At 45.2% G+C, this 24308-nt stretch overlaps 10 protein-coding genes across 10 annotated transcripts; all 10 read left to right on the top strand.

Annotated features, from left to right (window-relative positions):
* The first annotated feature begins 115 nt into the window (after positions 1 to 115).
* On the top strand, positions 116 to 1522 carry LOC149063714 (monocarboxylate transporter 12-like). Its single transcript, XM_089255758.1, has one exon. The coding sequence runs from the start codon at positions 116 to 118 to the stop codon at positions 1520 to 1522; it is 1407 nt and encodes a 468-aa protein (XP_089111884.1).
* Positions 1523 to 2455: 933 nt separating this feature from the next.
* On the top strand, positions 2456 to 3862 carry LOC149063713 (monocarboxylate transporter 12-like). The gene has a single exon (XM_089255757.1). The coding sequence runs from the start codon at positions 2456 to 2458 to the stop codon at positions 3860 to 3862; it is 1407 nt and encodes a 468-aa protein (XP_089111883.1).
* A 939-nt stretch (positions 3863 to 4801) lies between these two features.
* Positions 4802 to 6208, top strand: LOC149063712 (monocarboxylate transporter 12-like). The gene has a single exon (XM_089255756.1). It carries the CDS (start codon positions 4802 to 4804, stop codon positions 6206 to 6208), a length of 1407 nt encoding a protein of 468 aa, XP_089111882.1.
* Positions 6209 to 7142: 934 nt separating this feature from the next.
* Positions 7143 to 8549, top strand: LOC149063711 (monocarboxylate transporter 12-like). The gene has a single exon (XM_089255755.1). It carries the CDS (start codon positions 7143 to 7145, stop codon positions 8547 to 8549), a length of 1407 nt encoding a protein of 468 aa, XP_089111881.1.
* A 925-nt stretch (positions 8550 to 9474) lies between these two features.
* On the top strand, positions 9475 to 10881 carry LOC149063710 (monocarboxylate transporter 12-like). The gene has a single exon (XM_089255754.1). The coding sequence runs from the start codon at positions 9475 to 9477 to the stop codon at positions 10879 to 10881; it is 1407 nt and encodes a 468-aa protein (XP_089111880.1).
* Positions 10882 to 11812: 931 nt separating this feature from the next.
* LOC149063709 (monocarboxylate transporter 12-like) lies at positions 11813 to 13219 on the top strand. Its single transcript, XM_089255753.1, has one exon. The coding sequence runs from the start codon at positions 11813 to 11815 to the stop codon at positions 13217 to 13219; it is 1407 nt and encodes a 468-aa protein (XP_089111879.1).
* A 933-nt stretch (positions 13220 to 14152) lies between these two features.
* On the top strand, positions 14153 to 15151 carry LOC149063708 (monocarboxylate transporter 11-like). Its single transcript, XM_089255751.1, has one exon. The coding sequence runs from the start codon at positions 14153 to 14155 to the stop codon at positions 15149 to 15151; it is 999 nt and encodes a 332-aa protein (XP_089111877.1).
* A 3004-nt stretch (positions 15152 to 18155) lies between these two features.
* LOC149063707 (monocarboxylate transporter 12-like) lies at positions 18156 to 19562 on the top strand. Its single transcript, XM_089255750.1, has one exon. It carries the CDS (start codon positions 18156 to 18158, stop codon positions 19560 to 19562), a length of 1407 nt encoding a protein of 468 aa, XP_089111876.1.
* Positions 19563 to 20492: 930 nt separating this feature from the next.
* LOC149063706 (monocarboxylate transporter 12-like) lies at positions 20493 to 21899 on the top strand. The gene has a single exon (XM_089255749.1). The coding sequence runs from the start codon at positions 20493 to 20495 to the stop codon at positions 21897 to 21899; it is 1407 nt and encodes a 468-aa protein (XP_089111875.1).
* A 930-nt stretch (positions 21900 to 22829) lies between these two features.
* Positions 22830 to 24236, top strand: LOC149063705 (monocarboxylate transporter 12-like). Its single transcript, XM_089255748.1, has one exon. The coding sequence runs from the start codon at positions 22830 to 22832 to the stop codon at positions 24234 to 24236; it is 1407 nt and encodes a 468-aa protein (XP_089111874.1).
* The last annotated feature ends 72 nt before the right edge of the window (positions 24237 to 24308 follow it).

Here is a 24308-nt window from a genome sequence, read left to right as displayed (position 1 = left end):
GCTGTTCCTCGTTTACTCGATTTATCGTTTACTCGTTTTGCGGCCGGGAGTCGACCTTTTTAATTTTCCATCAAGTTATCGGTGGATTCGTATTAACGGATTCGTGGTAATAATCATGTCTTTCGTTGGTGGTAAGGCTGTTTCGGGCCATGATGCCAAGAACGTCGTCATCGATGTCGTTCGTTGTGGCAATTCAGCCTGGCTGGACACTTTCACGGTAATCGACTTGAACGAACCAAGGGTTACTGTAAGTGAACGCGTCGCTCCTGATGGTGGATACGGATGGTTGGTATCCGTCATGACCTTTGTGGTCACCTTTCTGCTGACGGGCTTTTTGAAATCTTTCGCCGTTTGGAGAGCTGCTATAATGGAGGAATTTCCTGATACCTCCCCGATGGAAGCCTCCTGGATTTCTGGGCGTATCGGGACATTGTCCCTCATATGTTCTCCATTCAGCAGCGCGCTGGTGGCTCGTTTCGGCAACGGGCCGATGGTGTCTGTTGGCAGCATCATCTGCGCGCTCGGCTTCTTGACCAGCTACTTTGCAACTTCGGCTGCTTATCTGATCGGGAGCCTCGGAGTGTGCGTTGGATTGGGATCATCTTTTGTGATCACTGCGGCAGTGGGATGTACCGGTAAGTTCTTCACTACCAGAGAGCCCACAGCTATGTCGATCGCACTCTCAGGTGGATGTCTGGGAGCTATCGTTATGCCCTACATACTGGAACCAATTTTCAGTGTGCTCGGGCTGCACTCTGCTTTCCTGGTGTTGTCCGGAACTTTCTTTGTTCTCTCTCTGAGTGGAATGATTTACGCCAATCCAGAAAGTCATTTCACACTGGAAGAGAAAGAGGTTGAGGTTGAAGAACGAAAAGAACGAACCGAGCCTGTCCGCGAAGGAACCTTCTGGGGGAGAACCCGTTCCCAGATTGCGGAACTGATGGCTCTGCGATATCTGCGTCGGCCACAGTTCCTGACGATGGCTTTTTCTGTGTTTGCGTTAAACATGGGAAGTCCTCATTTCTTGAGACAGATGAACGGTCGGGCCGAGAGTCTTGGTGCGAGTGCGGACAGTATCTCTCTACTGACACTTCTCGTACAGTTGGCTGATCTTTCCGCTAGACTGATATACGGCATTTTCGCCTCCAAGTCTCCTTTCCGGCGTACTTCCGAGTACGCTTTTGCCCTGGCAACCTGCGCTTTGTGTGCTGTCTTGGCTATCGTCTGCAACGCCTTCTGGCAGCTGGCTGTTCTCACTTTCATCGGCTCTTTGGCCGCAGGAGTGATGAACATTTGTATTCCACTTGTGTTATCTTACAATCATGGTGCCAGTAACATGAGCAACACTCTCAATCTGGCCCGTTGCTTTCAGGGACTCTCAGGTGTCATTTATCGCTTTGTGAGCCCTGAAGTTCCAACTTCCGATGAACTGCCATCACTACTCATCTTGAATAGTGTCTTTTTGTGGATTGGTGCAGTTTTGGCTATCTTCGTATGCCTCTTTCCCAGAAAAGAAAGTTGATGCTGATACGTGATTGCACAGGTTGCTGATACCTGTCTGGTCAACAACTCGCAAAAAAAGAGCTGTCGGAATGAAAGCTTTACAAAAAAAAAAAAAAAAAAAATTAAAAAAAATTAAAAATTTAGAAAATTAATAAAAAAATCTTCAGTTCTTCGAGTTTATTTTTTTATTTCCCCTTTTCTGTGGCTTTCCGAAATGTTTGGAACATTTAAGATGATGTTGGGCGACTGCGGGAGAAAAAGTCCATTGCGACTTTTTGTATCTTAACGTACCAAAGCAAAGAGCTACTTTCTTGGGCGTTCGAAGGAGGGTGAAATCGTTGTTTTGCTTCTCCTTTTTTTTGTACCTTTGCTTCTGCTATGTTTTGGTGCGGCTGCCCTTTCTAAATGTTTTGTTGGCAGCCGCTACCCCCAGGTTACGACACTTTGACACGTAAACTGATATTTGAAATGTTTCGTGCTGGTGTTTACACATGGAGGTGAACAACTTTGTTTTCCCATTCACACATTAGCTGTATTTACATAATTATTTGAACCATGTGAAACCTCAGTGTCAATCTACAAACATATTCTCGTTTAAAATTCTATCACTTGATGTCGTCTGCATTGGTACCTTGGGTTGGATAAAAGTTTGTAAAATTTCTCGGAATTACTCTAAATTTCTAGGTATTTTTTCGACTAGTTGCACTGGAGGCTTGCATTGAAATGTTATAGCGAATTTTGGAAAAAATTCTCGGAATATTCCAATTATTTCGGAGAAATTTTTCGCCACGAGGGTATATAAGGATCTGTTTCTCGCGCGCTCGCCCTCGGCTCCTCGCTGTTCCTCGTCTACTCGATTTATCGTTTACTCGTTTTGCGGCCGGGAGTCGACCTTTTTAATTTTCCATCAAGTTATCGGTGGATTCGTATTAACGGATTCGTGGTAATAATCATGTCTTTCGTTGGTGGTAAGACTGTTTCGGGCCATGATGCCAAGAACGTCGTCATCGATGTCGTTCGTTGTGGCAATTCAGCCTGGCTGGACACTTTCACGGTAATCGACTTGAACGAACCAAGGGTTACTGTAAGTGAACGCGTCGCTCCTGATGGTGGATACGGATGGTTGGTATCCGTCATGACCTTTGTGGTCACCTTTCTGCTGACGGGCTTTTTGAAATCTTTCGCCGTTTGGAGAGCTGCTATAATGGAGGAATTTCCTGATACCTCCCCGATGGAAGCCTCCTGGATTTCTGGGCGTATCGGGACATTGTCCCTCATATGTTCTCCATTCAGCAGCGCGCTGGTGGCTCGTTTCGGCAACGGGCCGATGGTGTCTGTTGGCAGCATCATCTGCGCGCTCGGCTTCTTGACCAGCTACTTTGCAACTTCGGCTGCTTATCTGATCGGGAGCCTCGGAGTGTGCGTTGGATTGGGATCATCTTTTGTGATCACTGCGGCAGTGGGATGTACCGGTAAGTTCTTCACTACCAGAGAGCCCACAGCTATGTCGATCGCACTCTCAGGTGGATGTCTGGGAGCTATGGTTATGCCCTACATACTGGAACCAATTTTCAGTGTGCTCGGGCTGCACTCTGCTTTCCTGGTGTTGTCCGGAACTTTCTTTGTTCTCTCTCTGAGTGGAATGATTTACGCCAATCCAGAAAGCCATTTCACACTGGAAGAGAAAGAGGTTGAGGTTGAAGAACGAAAAGAACAAACCGAGCCTGTCCGCGAAGGAACCTTCTGGGGGAGAACCCGTTCCCAGATTGCGGAACTGATGGCTCTGCGATATCTGCGTCGGCCACAGTTCCTGACGATGGCTTTTTCTGTGTTTGCGTTAAACATGGGAAGTCCTCATTTCTTGAGGCAGATGAACGGTCGGGCCGAGAGTCTTGGTGCGAGTGCGGACAGTATCTCTCTACTGACACTTCTCGTACAGTTGGCTGATCTTTCCGCTAGACTGATATACGGCATTTTCGCCTCCAAGTCTCCTTTCCGGCGTACTTCCGAGTACGCTTTTGCCCTGGCAACCTGCGCTTTGTGTGCTGTCTTGGCTATCGTCTGCAACGCCTTCTGTCAGCTGGCTGTTCTCACTTTCATCGGCTCTTTGGCCGCAGGAGTGATGAACATTTGTATTCCACTTGTGTTATCTTACAATCACGGTGCCAGTAACATGAGCAACACTCTCAATCTGGCCCGTTGCTTTCAGGGACTCTCAGGTGTCATTTATCGCTTTGTGAGCCCTGAAGTTCCAACTTCCGATGAACTGCCATCACTACTCATCTTGAATAGTGTCTTTTTGTGGATTGGTGCAGTTTTGGCTATCTTCGTATGCCTCTTTCCCAGAAAAGAAAGTTGATGCTGATACGTGATTGCACAGGTTGCTGATACCTGTCTGGTCAACAACTCGCAAAAAAAGAGCTGTCGGAATGAAAGCTTTACAAAAAAAAAAAAAAAAAAAAAAAAAATTAAAAAAAATTAAAAATTTAGAAAATTAATAAAAAAATCTTGAGTTCTTCGAGTTTATTTTTTTATTTCCCCTTTTCTGTGGCTTTCCGAAATGTTTGGAACATTTAAGATGATGTTGGGCGACTGCGGAAGAAAAAGTCCATTGCGACTTTTTGTATCTTAACGTACCAAAGCAAAGAGCTACTTTCTTGGGCGTTCGAAGGAGGGTGAAATCGTTGTTTTGCTTCTCATTTTTTTTGTACCTTTGCTTCTGCTATGTTTTGGTGCGGCTGCCCTTTCTAAATGTTTTGTTGGCAGCCGCTACCCCCAGGTTACGACACTTTGACACGTAAACTGATATTTGAAATGTTTCGTGCTGGTGTTTACACATGGAGGTGAACAACTTTGTTTTCCCATTCACACATTAGCTGTATTTACATAATTATTTGAACCATGTGAAACCTCAGTGTCAATATACAAACATATTCTCGTTTAAAATTCTATCACTTGATGTCGTCTGCATTGGTACCTTGGGTTGGATAAAAGTTTGTAAAATTTCTCGGAATTACTCTAAATTTCTAGGTATTTTTTCGACTAGTTGCACTGGAGGCTTGCATTGAAATGTTATAGCGAATTTTGGAAAAAATTCTCGGAATTTTCCAATTATTTCGGAGAAATTTTTCGCCACGAGGGTATATAAGGATCTGTTTCTCGCGCGCTCGCCCTCGGCTCCTCGCTGTTCCTCGTTTACTCGATTTATCGTTTACTCGTTTTGCGGCCGGGAGTCGACCTTTTTAATTTTCCATCAAGTTATCGGTGGATTCGTATTAACGGATTCGTGGTAATAATCATGTCTTTCGTTGGGGGTAAGGCTGTTTCGGGCCGTGATGCCAAGAACGTCGTCATCGATGTCGTTCGTTGTGGCAATTCAGCCTGGCTGGATACTTTCACGGTAATCGACTTGAACGAACCAAGGGTTACTGTAAGTGAACGCGTCGCTCCTGATGGTGGATACGGATGGTTGGTATCCGTCATGACCTTTGTGGTCACCTTTCTGCTGACGGGCTTTTTGAAATCTTTCGCCGTTTGGAGAGCTGCTATAATGGAGGAATTTCCTGATACCTCCCCGATGGAAGCCTCCTGGATTTCTGGGCGTATCGGGACATTGTCCCTCATATGTTCTCCATTCAGCAGCGCGCTGGTGGCTCGTTTCGGCAACGGGCCGATGGTGTCTGTTGGCAGCATCATCTGCGCGCTCGGCTTCTTGACCAGCTACTTTGCAACTTCGGCTGCTTATCTGATCGGGAGCCTCGGAGTGTGCGTTGGATTGGGATCATCTTTTGTGATCACTGCGGCAGTGGGATGTACCGGTAAGTTCTTCACTACCAGAGAGCCCACAGCTATGTCGATCGCACTCTCAGGTGGATGTCTGGGAGCTATCGTTATGCCCTACATACTGGAACCAATTTTCAGTGTGCTCGGGCTGCACTCTGCTTTCCTGGTGTTGTCCGGAACTTTCTTTGTTCTCTCTCTGAGTGGAATGATTTACGCCAATCCAGAAAGTCATTTCACACTGGAAGAGAAGGAGGTTGAGGTTGAAGAACGAAAAGAACGAACCGAGCCTGTCCGCGAAGGAACCTTCTGGGGGAGAACCCGTTCCCAGATTGCGGAACTGATGGCTCTGCGATATCTGCGTCGGCCACAGTTCCTGACGATGGCTTTTTCTGTGTTTGCGTTAAACATGGGAAGTCCTCATTTCTTGAGACAGATGAACGGTCGGGCCGAGAGTCTTGGTGCGAGTGCGGACAGTATCTCTCTACTGACACTTCTCGTACAGTTGGCTGATCTTTCCGCTAGACTGATATACGGCATTTTCGCCTCCAAGTCTCCTTTCCGGCGTACTTCCGAGTACGCTTTTGCCCTGGCAACCTGCGCTTTGTGTGCTGTCTTGGCTATCGTCTGCAACGCCTTCTGGCAGCTGGCTGTTCTCACTTTCATCGGCTCTTTGGCCGCAGGAGTGATGAACATTTGTATTCCACTTGTGTTATCTTACAATCATGGTGCCAGTAACATGAGCAACACTCTCAATCTGGCCCGTTGCTTTCAGGGACTCTCAGGTGTCATTTATCGCTTTGTGAGCCCTGAAGTTCCAACTTCCGATGAACTGCCATCACTACTCATCTTGAATAGTGTCTTTTTGTGGATTGGTGCAGTTTTGGCTATCTTCGTATGCCTCTTTCCCAGAAAAGAAAGTTGATGCTGATACGTGATTGCACAGGTTGCTGATACCTGTCTGGTCAACAACTCGCAAAAAAAGAGCTGTCGGAATGAAAGCTTTACAAAAAAAAAAAAAAAAAAAAATTAAAAAAAATTAAAAATTTAGAAAATTAATAAAAAAATCTTGAGTTCTTCGAGTTTATTTTTTTATTTCCCCTTTTCTGTGGCTTTCCGAAATGTTTGGAACATTTAAGATGATGTTGGGCGACTGCGGAAGAAAAAGTCCATTGCGACTTTTTGTATCTTAACGTACCAAAGCAAAGAGCTACTTTCTTGGGCGTTCGAAGGAGGGTGAAATCGTTGTTTTGCTTCTCCTTTTTTTTGTACCTTTGCTTCTGCTATGTTTTGGTGCGGCTGCCCTTTCTAAATGTTTTGTTGGCAGCCGCTACCCCCAGGTTACGACACTTTGACACGTAAACTGATATTTGAAATGTTTCGTGCTGGTGTTTACACATGGAGGTGAACAACTTTGTTTTCCCATTCACACATTAGCTGTATTTACATAATTATTTGAACCATGTGAAACCTCAGTGTCAATCTACAAACATATTCTCGTTTAAAATTCTATCACTTGATGTCGTCTGCATTGGTACCTTGGGTTGGATAAAAGTTTGTAAAATTTCTCGGAATTACTCTAAATTTCTAGGTATTTTTTCGACTAGTTGCACTGGAGGCTTGCATTGAAATGTTATAGCGAATTTTGGAAAAAATTCTCGGAATATTCCAATTATTTCGGAGAAATTTTTCGCCACGAGGGTATATAAGGATCTGTTTCTCGCGCGCTCGCCCTCGGCTCCTCGCTGTTCCTCGTCTACTCGATTTATCGTTTACTCGTTTTGCGGCCGGGAGTCGACCTTTTTAATTTTCCATCAAGTTATCGGTGGATTCGTATTAACGGATTCGTGGTAATAATCATGTCTTTCGTTGGTGGTAAGACTGTTTCGGGCCATGATGCCAAGAACGTCGTCATCGATGTCGTTCGTTGTGGCAATTCAGCCTGGCTGGACACTTTCACGGTAATCGACTTGAACGAACCAAGGGTTACTGTAAGTGAACGCGTCGCTCCTGATGGTGGATACGGATGGTTGGTATCCGTCATGACCTTTGTGGTCACCTTTCTGCTGACGGGCTTTTTGAAATCTTTCGCCGTTTGGAGAGCTGCTATAATGGAGGAATTTCCTGATACCTCCCCGATGGAAGCCTCCTGGATTTCTGGGCGTATCGGGACATTGTCCCTCATATGTTCTCCATTCAGCAGCGCGCTGGTGGCTCGTTTCGGCAACGGGCCGATGGTGTCTGTTGGCAGCATCATCTGCGCGCTCGGCTTCTTGACCAGCTACTTTGCAACTTCGGCTGCTTATCTGATCGGGAGCCTCGGAGTGTGCGTTGGATTGGGATCATCTTTTGTGATCACTGCGGCAGTGGGATGTACCGGTAAGTTCTTCACTACCAGAGAGCCCACAGCTATGTCGATCGCACTCTCAGGTGGATGTCTGGGAGCTATGGTTATGCCCTACATACTGGAACCAATTTTCAGTGTGCTCGGGCTGCACTCTGCTTTCCTGGTGTTGTCCGGAACTTTCTTTGTTCTCTCTCTGAGTGGAATGATTTACGCCAATCCAGAAAGCCATTTCACACTGGAAGAGAAAGAGGTTGAGGTTGAAGAACGAAAAGAACAAACCGAGCCTGTCCGCGAAGAAACCTTCTGGGGGAGAACCCGTTCCCAGATTGCGGAACTGATGGCTCTGCGATATCTGCGTCGGCCACAGTTCCTGACGATGGCTTTTTCTGTGTTTGCGTTAAACATGGGAAGTCCTCATTTCTTGAGGCAGATGAACGGTCGGGCCGAGAGTCTTGGTGCGAGTGCGGACAGTATCTCTCTACTGACACTTCTCGTACAGTTGGCTGATCTTTCCGCTAGACTGATATACGGCATTTTCGCCTCCAAGTCTCCTTTCCGGCGTACTTCCGAGTACGCTTTTGCCCTGGCAACCTGCGCTTTGTGTGCTGTCTTGGCTATCGTCTGCAACGCCTTCTGTCAGCTGGCTGTTCTCACTTTCATCGGCTCTTTGGCCGCAGGAGTGATGAACATTTGTATTCCACTTGTGTTATCTTACAATCACGGTGCCAGTAACATGAGCAACACTCTCAATCTGGCCCGTTGCTTTCAGGGACTCTCAGGTGTCATTTATCGCTTTGTGAGCCCTGAAGTTCCAACTTCCGATGAACTGCCATCACTACTCATCTTGAATAGTGTCTTTTTGTGGATTGGTGCAGTTTTGGCTATCTTCGTATGCCTCTTTCCCAGAAAAGAAAGTTGATGCTGATACGTGATTGCACAGGTTGCTGATACCTGTCTGGTCAACAACTCGCAAAAAAAGAGCTGTCGGAATGAAAGCTTTACAAAAAAAAAAAAAAAAAAAAAATTAAAAATTTAGAAAATTAATAAAAAAATCTTGAGTTCTTCGAGTTTATTTTTTTATTTCCCCTTTTCTGTGGCTTTCCGAAATGTTTGGAACATTTAAGATGATGTTGGGCGACTGCGGAAGAAAAAGTCCATTGCGACTTTTTGTATCTTAACGTACCAAAGCAAAGAGCTACTTTCTTGGGCGTTCGAAGGAGGGTGAAATCGTTGTTTTGCTTCTCATTTTTTTTGTACCTTTGCTTCTGCTATGTTTTGGTGCGGCTGCCCTTTCTAAATGTTTTGTTGGCAGCCGCTACCCCCAGGTTACGACACTTTGACACGTAAACTGATATTTGAAATGTTTCGTGCTGGTGTTTACACATGGAGGTGAACAACTTTGTTTTCCCATTCACACATTAGCTGTATTTACATAATTATTTGAACCATGTGAAACCTCAGTGTCAATCTACAAACATATTCTCGTTTAAAATTCTATCACTTGATGTCGTCTGCATTGGTACCTTGGGTTGGATAAAAGTTTGTAAAATTTCTCGGAATTACTCTAAATTTCTAGGTATTTTTTCGACTAGTTGCACTGGAGGCTTGCATTGAAATGTTATAGCGAATTTTGGAAAAAATTCTCGGAATATTCCAATTATTTCGGAGAAATTTTTCGCCACGAGGGTATATAAGGATCTGTTTCTCGCGCGGTCGCCCTCGGCTCCTCGCTGTTCCTCGTTTACTCGATTTATCGTTTACTCGTTTTGCGGCCGGGAGTCGACCTTTTTAATTTTCCATCAAGTTATCGGTGGATTCGTATTAACGGATTCGTGGTAATAATCATGTCTTTCGTTGGTGGTAAGGCTGTTTCGGGCCATGATGCCAAGAACGTCGTCATCGATGTCGTTCGTTGTGGCAATTCAGCCTGGCTGGACACTTTCACGGTAATCGACTTGAACGAACCAAGGGTTACTGTAAGTGAACGCGTCGCTCCTGATGGTGGATACGGATGGTTGGTATCCGTCATGACCTTTGTGGTCACCTTTCTGCTGACGGGCTTTTTGAAATCTTTCGCCGTTTGGAGAGCTGCTATAATGGAGGAATTTCCTGATACCTCCCCGATGGAAGCCTCCTGGATTTCTGGGCGTATCGGGACATTGTCCCTCATATGTTCTCCATTCAGCAGCGCGCTGGTGGCTCGTTTCGGCAACGGGCCGATGGTGTCTGTTGGCAGCATCATCTGCGCGCTCGGCTTCTTGACCAGCTACTTTGCAACTTCGGCTGCTTATCTGATCGGGAGCCTCGGAGTGTGCGTTGGATTGGGATCATCTTTTGTGATCACTGCGGCAGTGGGATGTACCGGTAAGTTCTTCACTACCAGAGAGCCCACAGCTATGTCGATCGCACTCTCAGGTGGATGTCTGGGAGCTATCGTTATGCCCTACATACTGGAACCAATTTTCAGTGTGCTCGGGCTGCACTCTGCTTTCCTGGTGTTGTCCGGAACTTTCTTTGTTCTCTCTCTGAGTGGAATGATTTACGCCAATCCAGAAAGTCATTTCACACTGGAAGAGAAAGAGGTTGAGGTTGAAGAACGAAAAGAACGAACCGAGCCTGTCCGCGAAGGAACCTTCTGGGGGAGAACCCGTTCCCAGATTGCGGAACTGATGGCTCTGCGATATCTGCGTCGGCCACAGTTCCTGACGATGGCTTTTTCTGTGTTTGCGTTAAACATGGGAAGTCCTCATTTCTTGAGGCAGATGAACGGTCGGGCCGAGAGTCTTGGTGCGAGTGCGGATAGTATCTCTCTACTGACACTTCTCGTACAGTTGGCTGATCTTTCCGCTAGACTGATATACGGCATTTTCGCCTCCAAGTCTCCTTTCCGGCGTACTTCCGAGTACGCTTTTGCCCTGGCAACCTGCGCTTTGTGTGCTGTCTTGGCTATCGTCTGCAACGCCTTCTGGCAGCTGGCTGTTCTCACTTTCATCGGCTCTTTGGCCGCAGGAGTGATGAACATTTGTATTCCACTTGTGTTATCTTACAATCACGGTGCCAGTAACATGAGCAACACTCTCAATCTGGCCCGTTGCTTTCAGGGACTCTCAGGTGTCATTTATCGCTTTGTGAGCCCTGAAGTTCCAACTTCCGATGAACTGCCATCACTACTCATCTTGAATAGTGTCTTTTTGTGGATTGGTGCAGTTTTGGCTATCTTCGTATGCCTCTTTCCCAGAAAAGAAAGTTGATGCTGATACGTGATTGCACAGGTTGCTGATACCTGTCTGGTCAACAACTCGCAAAAAAAGAGCTGTCGGAATGAAAGCTTTACAAAAAAAAAAAAAAAAAATTAAAAAAAATTAAAAATTTAGAAAATTAATAAAAAAATCTTCAGTTCTTCGAGTTTATTTTTTTATTTCCCCTTTTCTGTGGCTTTCCGAAATGTTTGGAACATTTAAGATGATGTTGGGCGACTGCGGAAGAAAAAGTCCATTGCGACTTTTTGTATCCTAACGTACCAAAGCAAAGAGCTACTTTCTTGGGCGTTCGAAGGAGGGTGAAATCGTTGTTTTGCTTCTCCTTTTTTTTGTACCTTTGCTTCTGCTATGTTTTGGTGCGGCTGCCCTTTCTAAATGTTTTGTTGGCAGCCGCTACCCCCAGGTTACGACACTTTGACACGTAAACTGATATTTGAAATGTTTCGTGCTGGTGTTTACACATGGAGGTGAACAACTTTGTTTTCCCATTCACACATTAGCTGTATTTACATAATTATTTGAACCATGTGAAACCTCAGTGTCAATCTACAAACATATTCTCGTTTAAAATTCTATCACTTGATGTCGTCTGCATTGGTACCTTGGGTTGGATAAAAGTTTGTAAAATTTCTCGGAATTACTCTAAATTTCTAGGTATTTTTTCGACTAGTTGCACTGGAGGCTTGCATTGAAATGTTATAGCGAATTTTGGAAAAAATTCTCGGAATATTCCAATTATTTCGGAGAAATTTTTCGCCACGAGGGTATATAAGGATCTGTTTCTCGCGCGCTCGCCCTCGGCTCCTCGCTGTTCCTCGTTTACTCGATTTATCGTTTACTCGTTTTGCGGCCGGGAGTCGACCTTTTTAATTTTCCATCAAGTTATCGGTGGATTCGTATTAACGGATTCGTGGTAATAATCATGTCTTTCGTTGGTGGTAAGGCTGTTTCGGGCCATGATGCCAAGAACGTCGTCATCGATGTCGTTCGTTGTGGCAATTCAGCCTGGCTGGACACTTTCACGGTAATCGACTTGAACGAACCAAGGGTTACTGTAAGTGAACGCGTCGCTCCTGATGGTGGATACGGATGGTTGGTATCCGTCATGACCTTTGTGGTCACCTTTCTGCTGACGGGCTTTTTGAAATCTTTCGCCGTTTGGAGAGCTGCTATAATGGAGGAATTTCCTGATACCTCCCCGATGGAAGCCTCCTGGATTTCTGGGCGTATCGGGACATTGTCCCTCATATGTTCTCCATTCAGCAGCGCGCTGGTGGCTCGTTTCGGCAACGGGCCGATGGTGTCTGTTGGCAGCATCATCTGCGCGCTCGGCTTCTTGACCAGCTACTTTGCAACTTCGGCTGCTTATCTGATCGGGAGCCTCGGAGTGTGCGTTGGATTGGGATCATCTTTTGTGATCACTGCGGCAGTGGGATGTACCGGTAAGTTCTTCACTACCAGAGAGCCCACAGCTATGTCGATCGCACTCTCAGGTGGATGTCTGGGAGCTATCGTTATGCCCTACATACTGGAACCAATTTTCAGTGTGCTCGGGCTGCACTCTGCTTTCCTGGTGTTGTCCGGAACTTTCTTTGTTCTCTCTCTGAGTGGAATGATTTACGCCAATCCAGAAAGCCATTTCACACTGGAAGAGAAAGAGGTTGAGGTTGAAGAACGAAAAGAACAAACCGAGCCTGTCCGCGAAGGAACCTTCTGGGGGAGAACCCGTTCCCAGATTGCGGAACTGATGGCTCTGCGATATCTGCGTCGGCCACAGTTCCTGACGATGGCTTTTTCTGTGTTTGCGTTAAACATGGGAAGTCCTCATTTCTTGAGGCAGATGAACGGTCGGGCCGAGAGTCTTGGTGCGAGTGCGGACAGTATCTCTCTACTGACACTTCTCGTACAGTTGGCTGATCTTTCCGCTAGACTGATATACGGCATTTTCGCCTCCAAGTCTCCTTTCCGGCGTACTTCCGAGTACGCTTTTGCCCTGGCAACCTGCGCTTTGTGTGCTGTCTTGGCTATCGTCTGCAACGCCTTCTGTCAGCTGGCTGTTCTCACTTTCATCGGCTCTTTGGCCGCAGGAGTGATGAACATTTGTATTCCACTTGTGTTATCTTACAATCACGGTGCCAGTAACATGAGCAACACTCTCAATCTGGCCCGTTGCTTTCAGGGACTCTCAGGTGTCATTTATCGCTTTGTGAGCCCTGAAGTTCCAACTTCCGATGAACTGCCATCACTACTCATCTTGAATAGTGTCTTTTTGTGGATTGGTGCAGTTTTGGCTATCTTCGTATGCCTCTTTCCCAGAAAAGAAAGTTGATGCTGATACGTGATTGCACAGGTTGCTGATACCTGTCTGGTCAACAACTCGCAAAAAAAGAGCTGTCGGAATGAAAGCTTTACAAAAAAAAAAAAAAAAAAAATTAAAAAAAATTAAAAATTTAGAAAATTAATAAAAAAATCTTGAGTTCTTCGAGTTTATTTTTTTATTTCCCCTTTTCTGTGGCTTTCCGAAATGTTTGGAACATTTAAGATGATGTTGGGCGACTGCGGAAGAAAAAGTCCATTGCGACTTTTTGTATCTTAACGTACCAAAGCAAAGAGCTACTTTCTTGGGCGTTCGAAGGAGGGTGAAATCGTTGTTTTGCTTCTCATTTTTTTTGTACCTTTGCTTCTGCTATGTTTTGGTGCGGCTGCCCTTTCTAAATGTTTTGTTGGCAGCCGCTACCCCCAGGTTACGACACTTTGACACGTAAACTGATATTTGAAATGTTTCGTGCTGGTGTTTACACATGGAGGTGAACAACTTTGTTTTCCCATTCACACATTAGCTGTATTTACATAATTATTTGAACCATGTGAAACCTCAGTGTCAATCTACAAACATATTCTCGTTTAAAATTCTATCACTTGATGTCGTCTGCATTGGTACCTTGGGTTGGATAAAAGTTTGTAAAATTTCTCGGAATTACTCTAAATTTCTAGGTATTTTTTCGACTAGTTGCACTGGAGGCTTGCATTGAAATGTTATAGCGAATTTCGGAAAAAATTCTCGGAATTTTCCAATTATTTCGGAGAAATTTTTCGCCACGAGGGTATATAAGGATCTGTTTCTCGCGCGCTCGCCCTCGGCTCCTCGCTGTTCCTCGTTTACTCGATTTATCGTTTACTCGTTTTGCGGCCGGGAGTCGACCTTTTTAATTTTCCATCAAGTTATCGGTGGATTCGTATTAACGGATTCGTGGTAATAATCATGGCTTTCGTTGGTGGTAAGGCTGTTTCGGGCCGTGATGCCAAGAACGTCGTCATCGATGTCGTTCGTTGTGGCAATTCAGCCTGGCTGGACACTTTCACGGTAATCGACTTGAACGAACCAAGGGTTACTGTAAGTGAACGCGTCGCTCCTGATGGTGGATACGGATGGTTGGTATCCGTCATGACCTTTGTGGTCACCTTTCTGCTGACGGGCTTTTTGAAATCTTTCGCCGTTTGGAGAGCTGCTATAATGGAGGAATTTCCTGATACCTCCCCGATGGAAGCCTCCTGGATTTCTGGGCGTATCGGGACATTGTCCCTCATATGTTCTCCATTCAGCAGCGCGCTGGTGGCTCGTTTCGGCAACGGGCCGATGGTGTCTGTTGGCAGCATCATCTGCGCGCTCGGCTTCTTGACCAGCTACTTTGCAACTTCGGCTGCTTATCTGATCGGGAGCCTCGGAGTGTGCGTTGGATTGGGATCATCTTTTGTGATCACTGCGGCAGTGGGATGTACCGGTAAGTTCTTCACTACCAGAGAACCCACAGCTATGTCGATCGCACTCTCAGGTGGATGTCTGGGAGCTATCGTTATGCCCTACATACTGGAACCAATTTTCAGTGTGCTCGGGCTGCACTCTGCTTTCCTGGTGTTGTCCGGAACTTTCTTTGTTCTCTCTCTGAGTGGAATGATTTACGCCAATCCAGAAAGTCATTTCACACTGGAAGAGAAAGAGGTTGAGGTTGAAGAACGAAAAGAACAAACCGAGCCTGTCCGCGAAGAAACCTTCTGGGGGAGAACCCGTTCCCAGATTGCGGAACTGATGGCTCTGCGATATCTGCGTCGGCCACAGTTCCTGACGATGGCTTTTTCTGTGTTTGCGTTAAACATGGGAAGTCCTCATTTCTTGAGACAGATGAACGGTCGGGCCGAGAGTCTTGGTGCGAGTGCGGACAGTATCTCTCTACTAATCAAAATTATACTAAATACAACATAGGCGTTCTCAGGATTTTCTCAAGAATGGGGAGGGGTCAAATTTTTTTCTTCTGAAGGGGGGGGGGAGTGAAGTTTATACTGAAAAATAACGCTGTAATCTCGGCCAAAGCTTGAACCCCTTCTCCCCTTTTCATACGCCAACGAAACATTCTGTATTTGGGGGGGGGATCGTTTCATGCCTTGACGCTGCTCAGAAAACATGTCAATTTCAATATTATTTTTGACAAACCGACATCTCTCAATGATTTTTTCTTTCAAATTTCACATAAAAAAGAAAAAATTGAGGAAATTAAGATGTCGGATAATACAGTAGATTTTGCTTTCGAAGACAAATTAAACATGCAGCACAATGTTTCAAAAAGGCCACATCACATACGTTTTCAAATAAAGAAAGTCTTGGTTTTGACGTATACCGCGTACGAGCTATTTCTTTATAAAATTTAGTTCCCTTGGTTGGGTGCAAGTCACATAGACTATTATTGCTTTCAAAAGAGAAAAAAAGTCTTTCTGAGCCTTTCTGATCGGTATATCGATCTCTAAGATATCGATATACCGATTTCTTTGATCGTTAGAGTTGCTGTCGCTAGCTATAATTATAAATGGTCACAATTATCACCAAACACTATGCCAACGTGGTGATGACCCTAAATCATAGGAATCGATACATGGGGCCGGTCAAAGCACAAAATTTGGACATTGGCTGGGCAAACTGCCCAATTTCGGGCTTCGCCACTGTTATGCATGGTCGCAACTAGATGCATGGTCACCCGGGGCAAGTGCGCATTTTGCCCCCCCCCCTTGTAATGTTGAAAGTAAGGTTTGAGAATGAAATTTGCTCCCCCCTCTGGTCCAGCGCCCAGGGCACGAGGCCCGCCTGCTCCCAGGGCTCGGTCGATTGCGCCGAAAATGGGAGTGTTTGTATTCCCCCCAACAGGTCGATTGCGCCGAGTGTGGAAATCGGGTTGTTTGGATATCGGGGTGAGCGCAATCGACCTATAAACGGTTTATCTTCTGCGCAATCGACTTACACCCCTGCTCCCTAGTTGCGGCCCTGCCCGTTTATATATATTTATTTATGCAGACTAAAAAAGAAATGTCGTTGTATATTGGTTATCGTTATATCGAGAGGCATCAATTTAACATTAGAGTAGTGACATTTCCGCACAAAACTCGAAAAATATCATTGTTGAAGGATTTATCGCTTATCGTTGTAGCGGGGTCCCACTGTATTTAAAAAATTTGTAAAATATAATTAAAACATTTATAATTAAAACAGCAATTGTGAATTAACAAATAGCACGAAATATTATGCAAGTCTCAAGTTAAATTTATATCCATATAACTTAGAATAAATTCTAAAAAAAAAAAAATAAATTCTAAAAAAAAGAAAATAAATTCTGGAAAAAAATTTAATTTTAATTTCATCTTCCAGTCAATAAACTTTTTGTTGGATTTTAGTGGATTGCATACGTTTATTTATGTGTTTATATACAGTGAAATCTCGTTACAATGTCACTGATACAACGATAAATCCATGGCCCCCCACTTCCTGGACTAGGGCCCCTAGGCTGGAATCTTTTGCGGGCCCCTCCCCGACCAGACTTTCGCGGGCCCTTTTATGATGGATTTATAGCGTTAAAAAACAAAAATAATGAAAATCGTCCCGGGCCCCAGGCCTGGAGCCTTGCCAGCCCACCCCTTGTGGGGGCTATGGATAAATCCTACTACAACGATATTTTTTCGTCTTATTTAGCAATGCCTATAGCCTAATATTGAAGTGCTGCCTCTCGATATAGCAATAACCCTTCTACAACGATATTTTTCATGGTCTCGAGAATATCGTTATATCGAGATTTCACTGAAAAATTAAAATAAAATAAAAAAATATTTTTGAGAAAAATTTTGACGTACAGCATCACGTTGTGAATATAAGTGTGGAAAAAACAGTTCCCCTCCTTAGAAAGATAAACAGTTTCTCTCCCTCTTTCTCTGTACCACCCCTCCCTAATTCCATTTTAACAATCTAGCATTCTTACTTTCAAGATACCAGTAAAAAAGCCGCACCTTATTCTGTACAGACGGTATTTATTGTGACGGTCTATAACCAATTCATTGTACTGTTCAACCGAGCGCTTCATTCATTTGAAGGATTAGGAGGCGTTGAAGGTGTCAGTCAATGTACAATAGGTCAAGGGGGAAGGAACAGGTCTTCCATGACCCATATATTCGTCACCACCACTCAAGGATTGGAAAAAGTTTGACCCATATAGTCGTCATCACCACTCAAGGATTGGAAACATTATGACCCATATATTCGTCATTGCCACTTGACTGGTTAACGTACCAAAGCAAAGAGCTACTTTCTTGGGCGTTCGAAGGAGGGTGAAATCGTTGTTTTGCTTCTCATTTTTTTTGTACCTTTGCTTCTGCTATGTTTTGGTGCGGCTGCCCTTTCTAAATGTTTTGTTGGCAGCCGCTACCCCCAGGTTACGACACTTTGACACGTAAACTGATATTTGAAATGTTTCGTGCTGGTGTTTACACATGGAGGTGAACAACTTTGTTTTCCCATTCACACATTAGCTGTATTTACATAATTATTTGAACCATGTGAAACCTCAGTGTCAATATACAAACATATTCTCGTTTAAAATTCTATCACTTGATGTCGTCTGCATTGGTACCTTGGGTTGGATAAAAGTTTGTAAAATTTCTCGGAATTACTCTAAATTTCTAGGTATTTTTTCGACTAGTTGCACTGGAGGCTTGCATTGAAATGTTATAGCGAATTTTGGAAAAAATTCTCGGAATATTCCAATTATTTCGGAGAAATTTTTCGCCACGAGGGTATATAAGGATCTGTTTCTCGCGCGCTCGCCCTCGGCTCCTCGCTGTTCCTCGTTTACTCGATTTATCGTTTACTCGTTTTGCGGCCGGGAGTCGACCTTTTTAATTTTCCATCAAGTTATCGGTGGATTCGTATTAACGGATTCGTGGTAATAATCATGTCTTTCGTTGGTGGTAAGACTGTTTCGGGCCATGATGCCAAGAACGTCGTCATCGATGTCGTTCGTTGTGGCAATTCAGCCTGGCTGGACACTTTCACGGTAATCGACTTGAACGAACCAAGGGTTACTGTAAGTGAACGCGTCGCTCCTGATGGTGGATACGGATGGTTGGTATCCGTCATGACCTTTGTGGTCACCTTTCTGCTGACGGGCTTTTTGAAATCTTTCGCCGTTTGGAGAGCTGCTATAATGGAGGAATTTCCTGATACCTCCCCGATGGAAGCCTCCTGGATTTCTGGGCGTATCGGGACATTGTCCCTCATATGTTCTCCATTCAGCAGCGCGCTGGTGGCTCGTTTCGGCAACGGGCCGATGGTGTCTGTTGGCAGCATCATCTGCGCGCTCGGCTTCTTGACCAGCTACTTTGCAACTTCGGCTGCTTATCTGATCGGGAGCCTCGGAGTGTGCGTTGGATTGGGATCATCTTTTGTGATCACTGCGGCAGTGGGATGTACCGGTAAGTTCTTCACTACCAGAGAGCCCACAGCTATGTCGATCGCACTCTCAGGTGGATGTCTGGGAGCTATCGTTATGCCCTACATACTGGAACCAATTTTCAGTGTGCTCGGGCTGCACTCTGCTTTCCTGGTGTTGTCCGGAACTTTCTTTGTTCTCTCTCTGAGTGGAATGATTTACGCCAATCCAGAAAGCCATTTCACACTGGAAGAGAAAGAGGTTGAGGTTGAAGAACGAAAAGAACAAACCGAGCCTGTCCGCGAAGGAACCTTCTGGGGGAGAACCCGTTCCCAGATTGCGGAACTGATGGCTCTGCGATATCTGCGTCGGCCACAGTTCCTGACGATGGCTTTTTCTGTGTTTGCGTTAAACATGGGAAGTCCTCATTTCTTGAGGCAGATGAACGGTCGGGCCGAGAGTCTTGGTGCGAGTGCGGATAGTATCTCTCTACTGACACTTCTCGTACAGTTGGCTGATCTTTCCGCTAGACTGATATACGGCATTTTCGCCTCCAAGTCTCCTTTCCGGCGTACTTCCGAGTACGCTTTTGCCCTGGCAACCTGCGCTTTGTGTGCTGTCTTGGCTATCGTCTGCAACGCCTTCTGGCAGCTGGCTGTTCTCACTTTCATCGGCTCTTTGGCCGCAGGAGTGATGAACATTTGTATTCCACTTGTGTTATCTTACAATCACGGTGCCAGTAACATGAGCAACACTCTCAATCTGGCCCGTTGCTTTCAGGGACTCTCAGGTGTCATTTATCGCTTTGTGAGCCCTGAAGTTCCAACTTCCGATGAACTGCCATCACTACTCATCTTGAATAGTGTCTTTTTGTGGATTGGTGCAGTTTTGGCTATCTTCGTATGCCTCTTTCCCAGAAAAGAAAGTTGATGCTGATACGTGATTGCACAGGTTGCTGATACCTGTCTGGTCAACAACTCGCAAAAAAAGAGCTGTCGGAATGAAAGCTTTACAAAAAAAAAAAAAAAAATTAAAAAAAATTAAAAATTTAGAAAATTAATAAAAAAATCTTGAGTTCTTCGAGTTTATTTTTTTATTTCCCCTTTTCTGTGGCTTTCCGAAATGTTTGGAACATTTAAGATGATGTTGGGCGACTGCGGAAGAAAAAGTCCATTGCGACTTTTTGTATCTTAACGTACCAAAGCAAAGAGCTACTTTCTTGGGCGTTCGAAGGAGGGTGAAATCGTTGTTTTGCTTCTCATTTTTTTTGTACCTTTGCTTCTGCTATGTTTTGGTGCGGCTGCCCTTTCTAAATGTTTTGTTGGCAGCCGCTACCCCCAGGTTACGACACTTTGACACGTAAACTGATATTTGAAATGTTTCGTGCTGGTGTTTACACATGGAGGTGAACAACTTTGTTTTCCCATTCACACATTAGCTGTATTTACATAATTATTTGAACCATGTGAAACCTCAGTGTCAATCTACAAACATATTCTCGTTTAAAATTCTATCACTTGATGTCGTCTGCATTGGTACCTTGGGTTGGATAAAAGTTTGTAAAATTTCTCGGAATTACTCTAAATTTCTAGGTATTTTTTCGACTAGTTGCACTGGAGGCTTGCATTGAAATGTTATAGCGAATTTTGGAAAAAATTCTCGGAATATTCCAATTATTTCGGAGAAATTTTTCGCCACGAGGGTATATAAGGATCTGTTTCTCGCGCGGTCGCCCTCGGCTCCTCGCTGTTCCTCGTTTACTCGATTTATCGTTTACTCGTTTTGCGGCCGGGAGTCGACCTTTTTAATTTTCCATCAAGTTATCGGTGGATTCGTATTAACGGATTCGTGGTAATAATCATGTCTTTCGTTGGTGGTAAGGCTGTTTCGGGCCATGATGCCAAGAACGTCGTCATCGATGTCGTTCGTTGTGGCAATTCAGCCTGGCTGGACACTTTCACGGTAATCGACTTGAACGAACCAAGGGTTACTGTAAGTGAACGCGTCGCTCCTGATGGTGGATACGGATGGTTGGTATCCGTCATGACCTTTGTGGTCACCTTTCTGCTGACGGGCTTTTTGAAATCTTTCGCCGTTTGGAGAGCTGCTATAATGGAGGAATTTCCTGATACCTCCCCGATGGAAGCCTCCTGGATTTCTGGGCGTATCGGGACATTGTCCCTCATATGTTCTCCATTCAGCAGCGCGCTGGTGGCTCGTTTCGGCAACGGGCCGATGGTGTCTGTTGGCAGCATCATCTGCGCGCTCGGCTTCTTGACCAGCTACTTTGCAACTTCGGCTGCTTATCTGATCGGGAGCCTCGGAGTGTGCGTTGGATTGGGATCATCTTTTGTGATCACTGCGGCAGTGGGATGTACCGGTAAGTTCTTCACTACCAGAGAGCCCACAGCTATGTCGATCGCACTCTCAGGTGGATGTCTGGGAGCTATCGTTATGCCCTACATACTGGAACCAATTTTCAGTGTGCTCGGGCTGCACTCTGCTTTCCTGGTGTTGTCCGGAACTTTCTTTGTTCTCTCTCTGAGTGGAATGATTTACGCCAATCCAGAAAGCCATTTCACACTGGAAGAGAAAGAGGTTGAGGTTGAAGAACGAAAAGAACAAACCGAGCCTGTCCGCGAAGGAACCTTCTGGGGGAGAACCCGTTCCCAGATTGCGGAACTGATGGCTCTGCGATATCTGCGTCGGCCACAGTTCCTGACGATGGCTTTTTCTGTGTTTGCGTTAAACATGGGAAGTCCTCATTTCTTGAGGCAGATGAACGGTCGGGCCGAGAGTCTTGGTGCGAGTGCGGATAGTATCTCTCTACTGACACTTCTCGTACAGTTGGCTGATCTTTCCGCTAGACTGATATACGGCATTTTCGCCTCCAAGTCTCCTTTCCGGCGTACTTCCGAGTACGCTTTTGCCCTGGCAACCTGCGCTTTGTGTGCTGTCTTGGCTATCGTCTGCAACGCCTTCTGGCAGCTGGCTGTTCTCACTTTCATCGGCTCTTTGGCCGCAGGAGTGATGAACATTTGTATTCCACTTGTGTTATCTTACAATCACGGTGCCAGTAACATGAGCAACACTCTCAATCTGGCCCGTTGCTTTCAGGGACTCTCAGGTGTCATTTATCGCTTTGTGAGCCCTGAAGTTCCAACTTCCGATGAACTGCCATCACTACTCATCTTGAATAGTGTCTTTTTGTGGATTGGTGCAGTTTTGGCTATCTTCGTATGCCTCTTTCCCAGAAAAGAAAGTTGATGCTGATACGTGATTGCACAGGTTGCTGATACCTGTCTGGTCAACAACTCGCAAAAAAAGAGCTGTCGGAATGAAAGCTTTACAAAAAAAAAAAAAAAAATTAAAAAAAATTAAAAATTTAGAAAATTAATAAAAAAATCTTGAGTTCTTCGAGTTTATTTTTTTATTTCCCCTTTTCTGTGGCTTTCCGAAATGTTTGGAACATTTAAGATGATGTTGGGCGACTGCGGAAGAAAAAGTCCATTGCGACTTTTTGTATCTTAACGTACCAAAGCAAAGAGCTACTTTCTTGGGCGTTCGAAGGAGGGTGAAATCGTTGTTTTGCTTCTCATTTTTTTTGTACCTTTGCTTCTGCTATGTTTTGGTGCGGCTGCCCTTTCTAAATGTTTTGTTGGCAGCCGCTACCCCCAGGTTACGACACTTTGACACGTAAACTGATATTTGAAATGTTTCGTGCTGGTGTTTACACATGGAGGTGAACAACTTTGTTTTCCCATTCACACATTAGCTGTATTTACATAATTATTTGAACCATGTGAAACCTCAGTGTCAATCTACAAACATATTCTCGTTTAAAATTCTATCACTTGATGTCGTCTGCATTGGTACCTTGGGTTGGATAAAAGTTTGTAAAATTTCTCGGAATTACTCTAAATTTCTAGGTATTTTTTCGACTAGTTGCACTGGAGGCTTGCATTGAAATGTTATAGCGAATTTTGGAAAAAATTCTCGGAATATTCCAATTATTTCGGAGAAATTTTTCGCCACGAGGGTATATAAGGATCTGTTTCTCGCGCGGTCGCCCTCGGCTCCTCGCTGTTCCTCGTTTACTCGATTTATCGTTTACTCGTTTTGCGGCCGGGAGTCGACCTTTTTAATTTTCCATCAAGTTATCGGTGGATTCGTATTAACGGATTCGTGGTAATAATCATGTCTTTCGTTGGTGGTAAGGCTGTTTCGGGCCATGATGCCAAGAACGTCGTCATCGATGTCGTTCGTTGTGGCAATTCAGCCTGGCTGGACACTTTCACGGTAATCGACTTGAACGAACCAAGGGTTACTGTAAGTGAACGCGTCGCTCCTGATGGTGGATACGGATGGTTGGTATCCGTCATGACCTTTGTGGTCACCTTTCTGCTGACGGGCTTTTTGAAATCTTTCGCCGTTTGGAGAGCTGCTATAATGGAGGAATTTCCTGATACCTCCCCGATGGAAGCCTCCTGGATTTCTGGGCGTATCGGGACATTGTCCCTCATATGTTCTCCATTCAGCAGCGCGCTGGTGGCTCGTTTCGGCAACGGGCCGATGGTGTCTGTTGGCAGCATCATCTGCGCGCTCGGCTTCTTGACCAGCTACTTTGCAACTTCGGCTGCTTATCTGATCGGGAGCCTCGGAGTGTGCGTTGGATTGGGATCATCTTTTGTGATCACTGCGGCAGTGGGATGTACCGGTAAGTTCTTCACTACCAGAGAGCCCACAGCTATGTCGATCGCACTCTCAGGTGGATGTCTGGGAGCTATCGTTATGCCCTACATACTGGAACCAATTTTCAGTGTGCTCGGGCTGCACTCTGCTTTCCTGGTGTTGTCCGGAACTTTCTTTGTTCTCTCTCTGAGTGGAATGATTTACGCCAATCCAGAAAGCCATTTCACACTGGAAGAGAAAGAGGTTGAGGTTGAAGAACGAAAAGAACAAACCGAGCCTGTCCGCGAAGGAACCTTCTGGGGGAGAACCCGTTCCCAGATTGCGGAACTGATGGCTCTGCGATATCTGCGTCGGCCACAGTTCCTGACGATGGCTTTTTCTGTGTTTGCGTTAAACATGGGAAGTCCTCATTTCTTGAGGCAGATGAACGGTCGGGCCGAGAGTCTTGGTGCGAGTGCGGATAGTATCTCTCTACTGACACTTCTCGTACAGTTGGCTGATCTTTCCGCTAGACTGATATACGGCATTTTCGCCTCCAAGTCTCCTTTCCGGCGTACTTCCGAGTACGCTTTTGCCCTGGCAACCTGCGCTTTGTGTGCTGTCTTGGCTATCGTCTGCAACGCCTTCTGGCAGCTGGCTGTTCTCACTTTCATCGGCTCTTTGGCCGCAGGAGTGATGAACATTTGTATTCCACTTGTGTTATCTTACAATCACGGTGCCAGTAACATGAGCAACACTCTCAATCTGGCCCGTTGCTTTCAGGGACTCTCAGGTGTCATTTATCGCTTTGTGAGCCCTGAAGTTCCAACTTCCGATGAACTGCCATCACTACTCATCTTGAATAGTGTCTTTTTGTGGATTGGTGCAGTTTTGGCTATCTTCGTATGCCTCTTTCCCAGAAAAGAAAGTTGATGCTGATACGTGATTGCACAGGTTGCTGATACCTGTCTGGTCAACAACTCGCAAAAAAAGAGCTGTCGGAAT

Source organism: Pholcus phalangioides, unplaced genomic scaffold (assembly GCF_987345545.1).
Source record: "Pholcus phalangioides strain wild (caught in Gottingen) unplaced genomic scaffold, Ppha-v1.0 ptg000172l_1, whole genome shotgun sequence".
Taxonomy (NCBI): Eukaryota; Metazoa; Arthropoda; class Arachnida; order Araneae; family Pholcidae; genus Pholcus; species Pholcus phalangioides.
The sequence above is the reverse complement of the archived record's forward strand: the minus strand, read 5'-3'. Positions and strand labels throughout refer to the sequence as shown.

Bases quoted from the DNA above. Each gene is read 5' to 3' on its own strand.
- LOC149063709 (XM_089255753.1), top strand. From the start codon at position 11,813: ATGTCTTTCGTTGGTGGTAAGGCTGTTTCGGGCCATGATGCCAAGAAC.
- LOC149063711 (XM_089255755.1), top strand. From the start codon at position 7,143: ATGTCTTTCGTTGGTGGTAAGACTGTTTCGGGCCATGATGCCAAGAAC.
- LOC149063710 (XM_089255754.1), top strand. From the start codon at position 9,475: ATGTCTTTCGTTGGTGGTAAGGCTGTTTCGGGCCATGATGCCAAGAAC.
- LOC149063712 (XM_089255756.1), top strand. From the start codon at position 4,802: ATGTCTTTCGTTGGGGGTAAGGCTGTTTCGGGCCGTGATGCCAAGAAC.
- LOC149063705 (XM_089255748.1), top strand. From the start codon at position 22,830: ATGTCTTTCGTTGGTGGTAAGGCTGTTTCGGGCCATGATGCCAAGAAC.
- LOC149063706 (XM_089255749.1), top strand. From the start codon at position 20,493: ATGTCTTTCGTTGGTGGTAAGGCTGTTTCGGGCCATGATGCCAAGAAC.
- LOC149063713 (XM_089255757.1), top strand. From the start codon at position 2,456: ATGTCTTTCGTTGGTGGTAAGACTGTTTCGGGCCATGATGCCAAGAAC.
- LOC149063714 (XM_089255758.1), top strand. From the start codon at position 116: ATGTCTTTCGTTGGTGGTAAGGCTGTTTCGGGCCATGATGCCAAGAAC.
- LOC149063708 (XM_089255751.1), top strand. From the start codon at position 14,153: ATGGCTTTCGTTGGTGGTAAGGCTGTTTCGGGCCGTGATGCCAAGAAC.
- LOC149063707 (XM_089255750.1), top strand. From the start codon at position 18,156: ATGTCTTTCGTTGGTGGTAAGACTGTTTCGGGCCATGATGCCAAGAAC.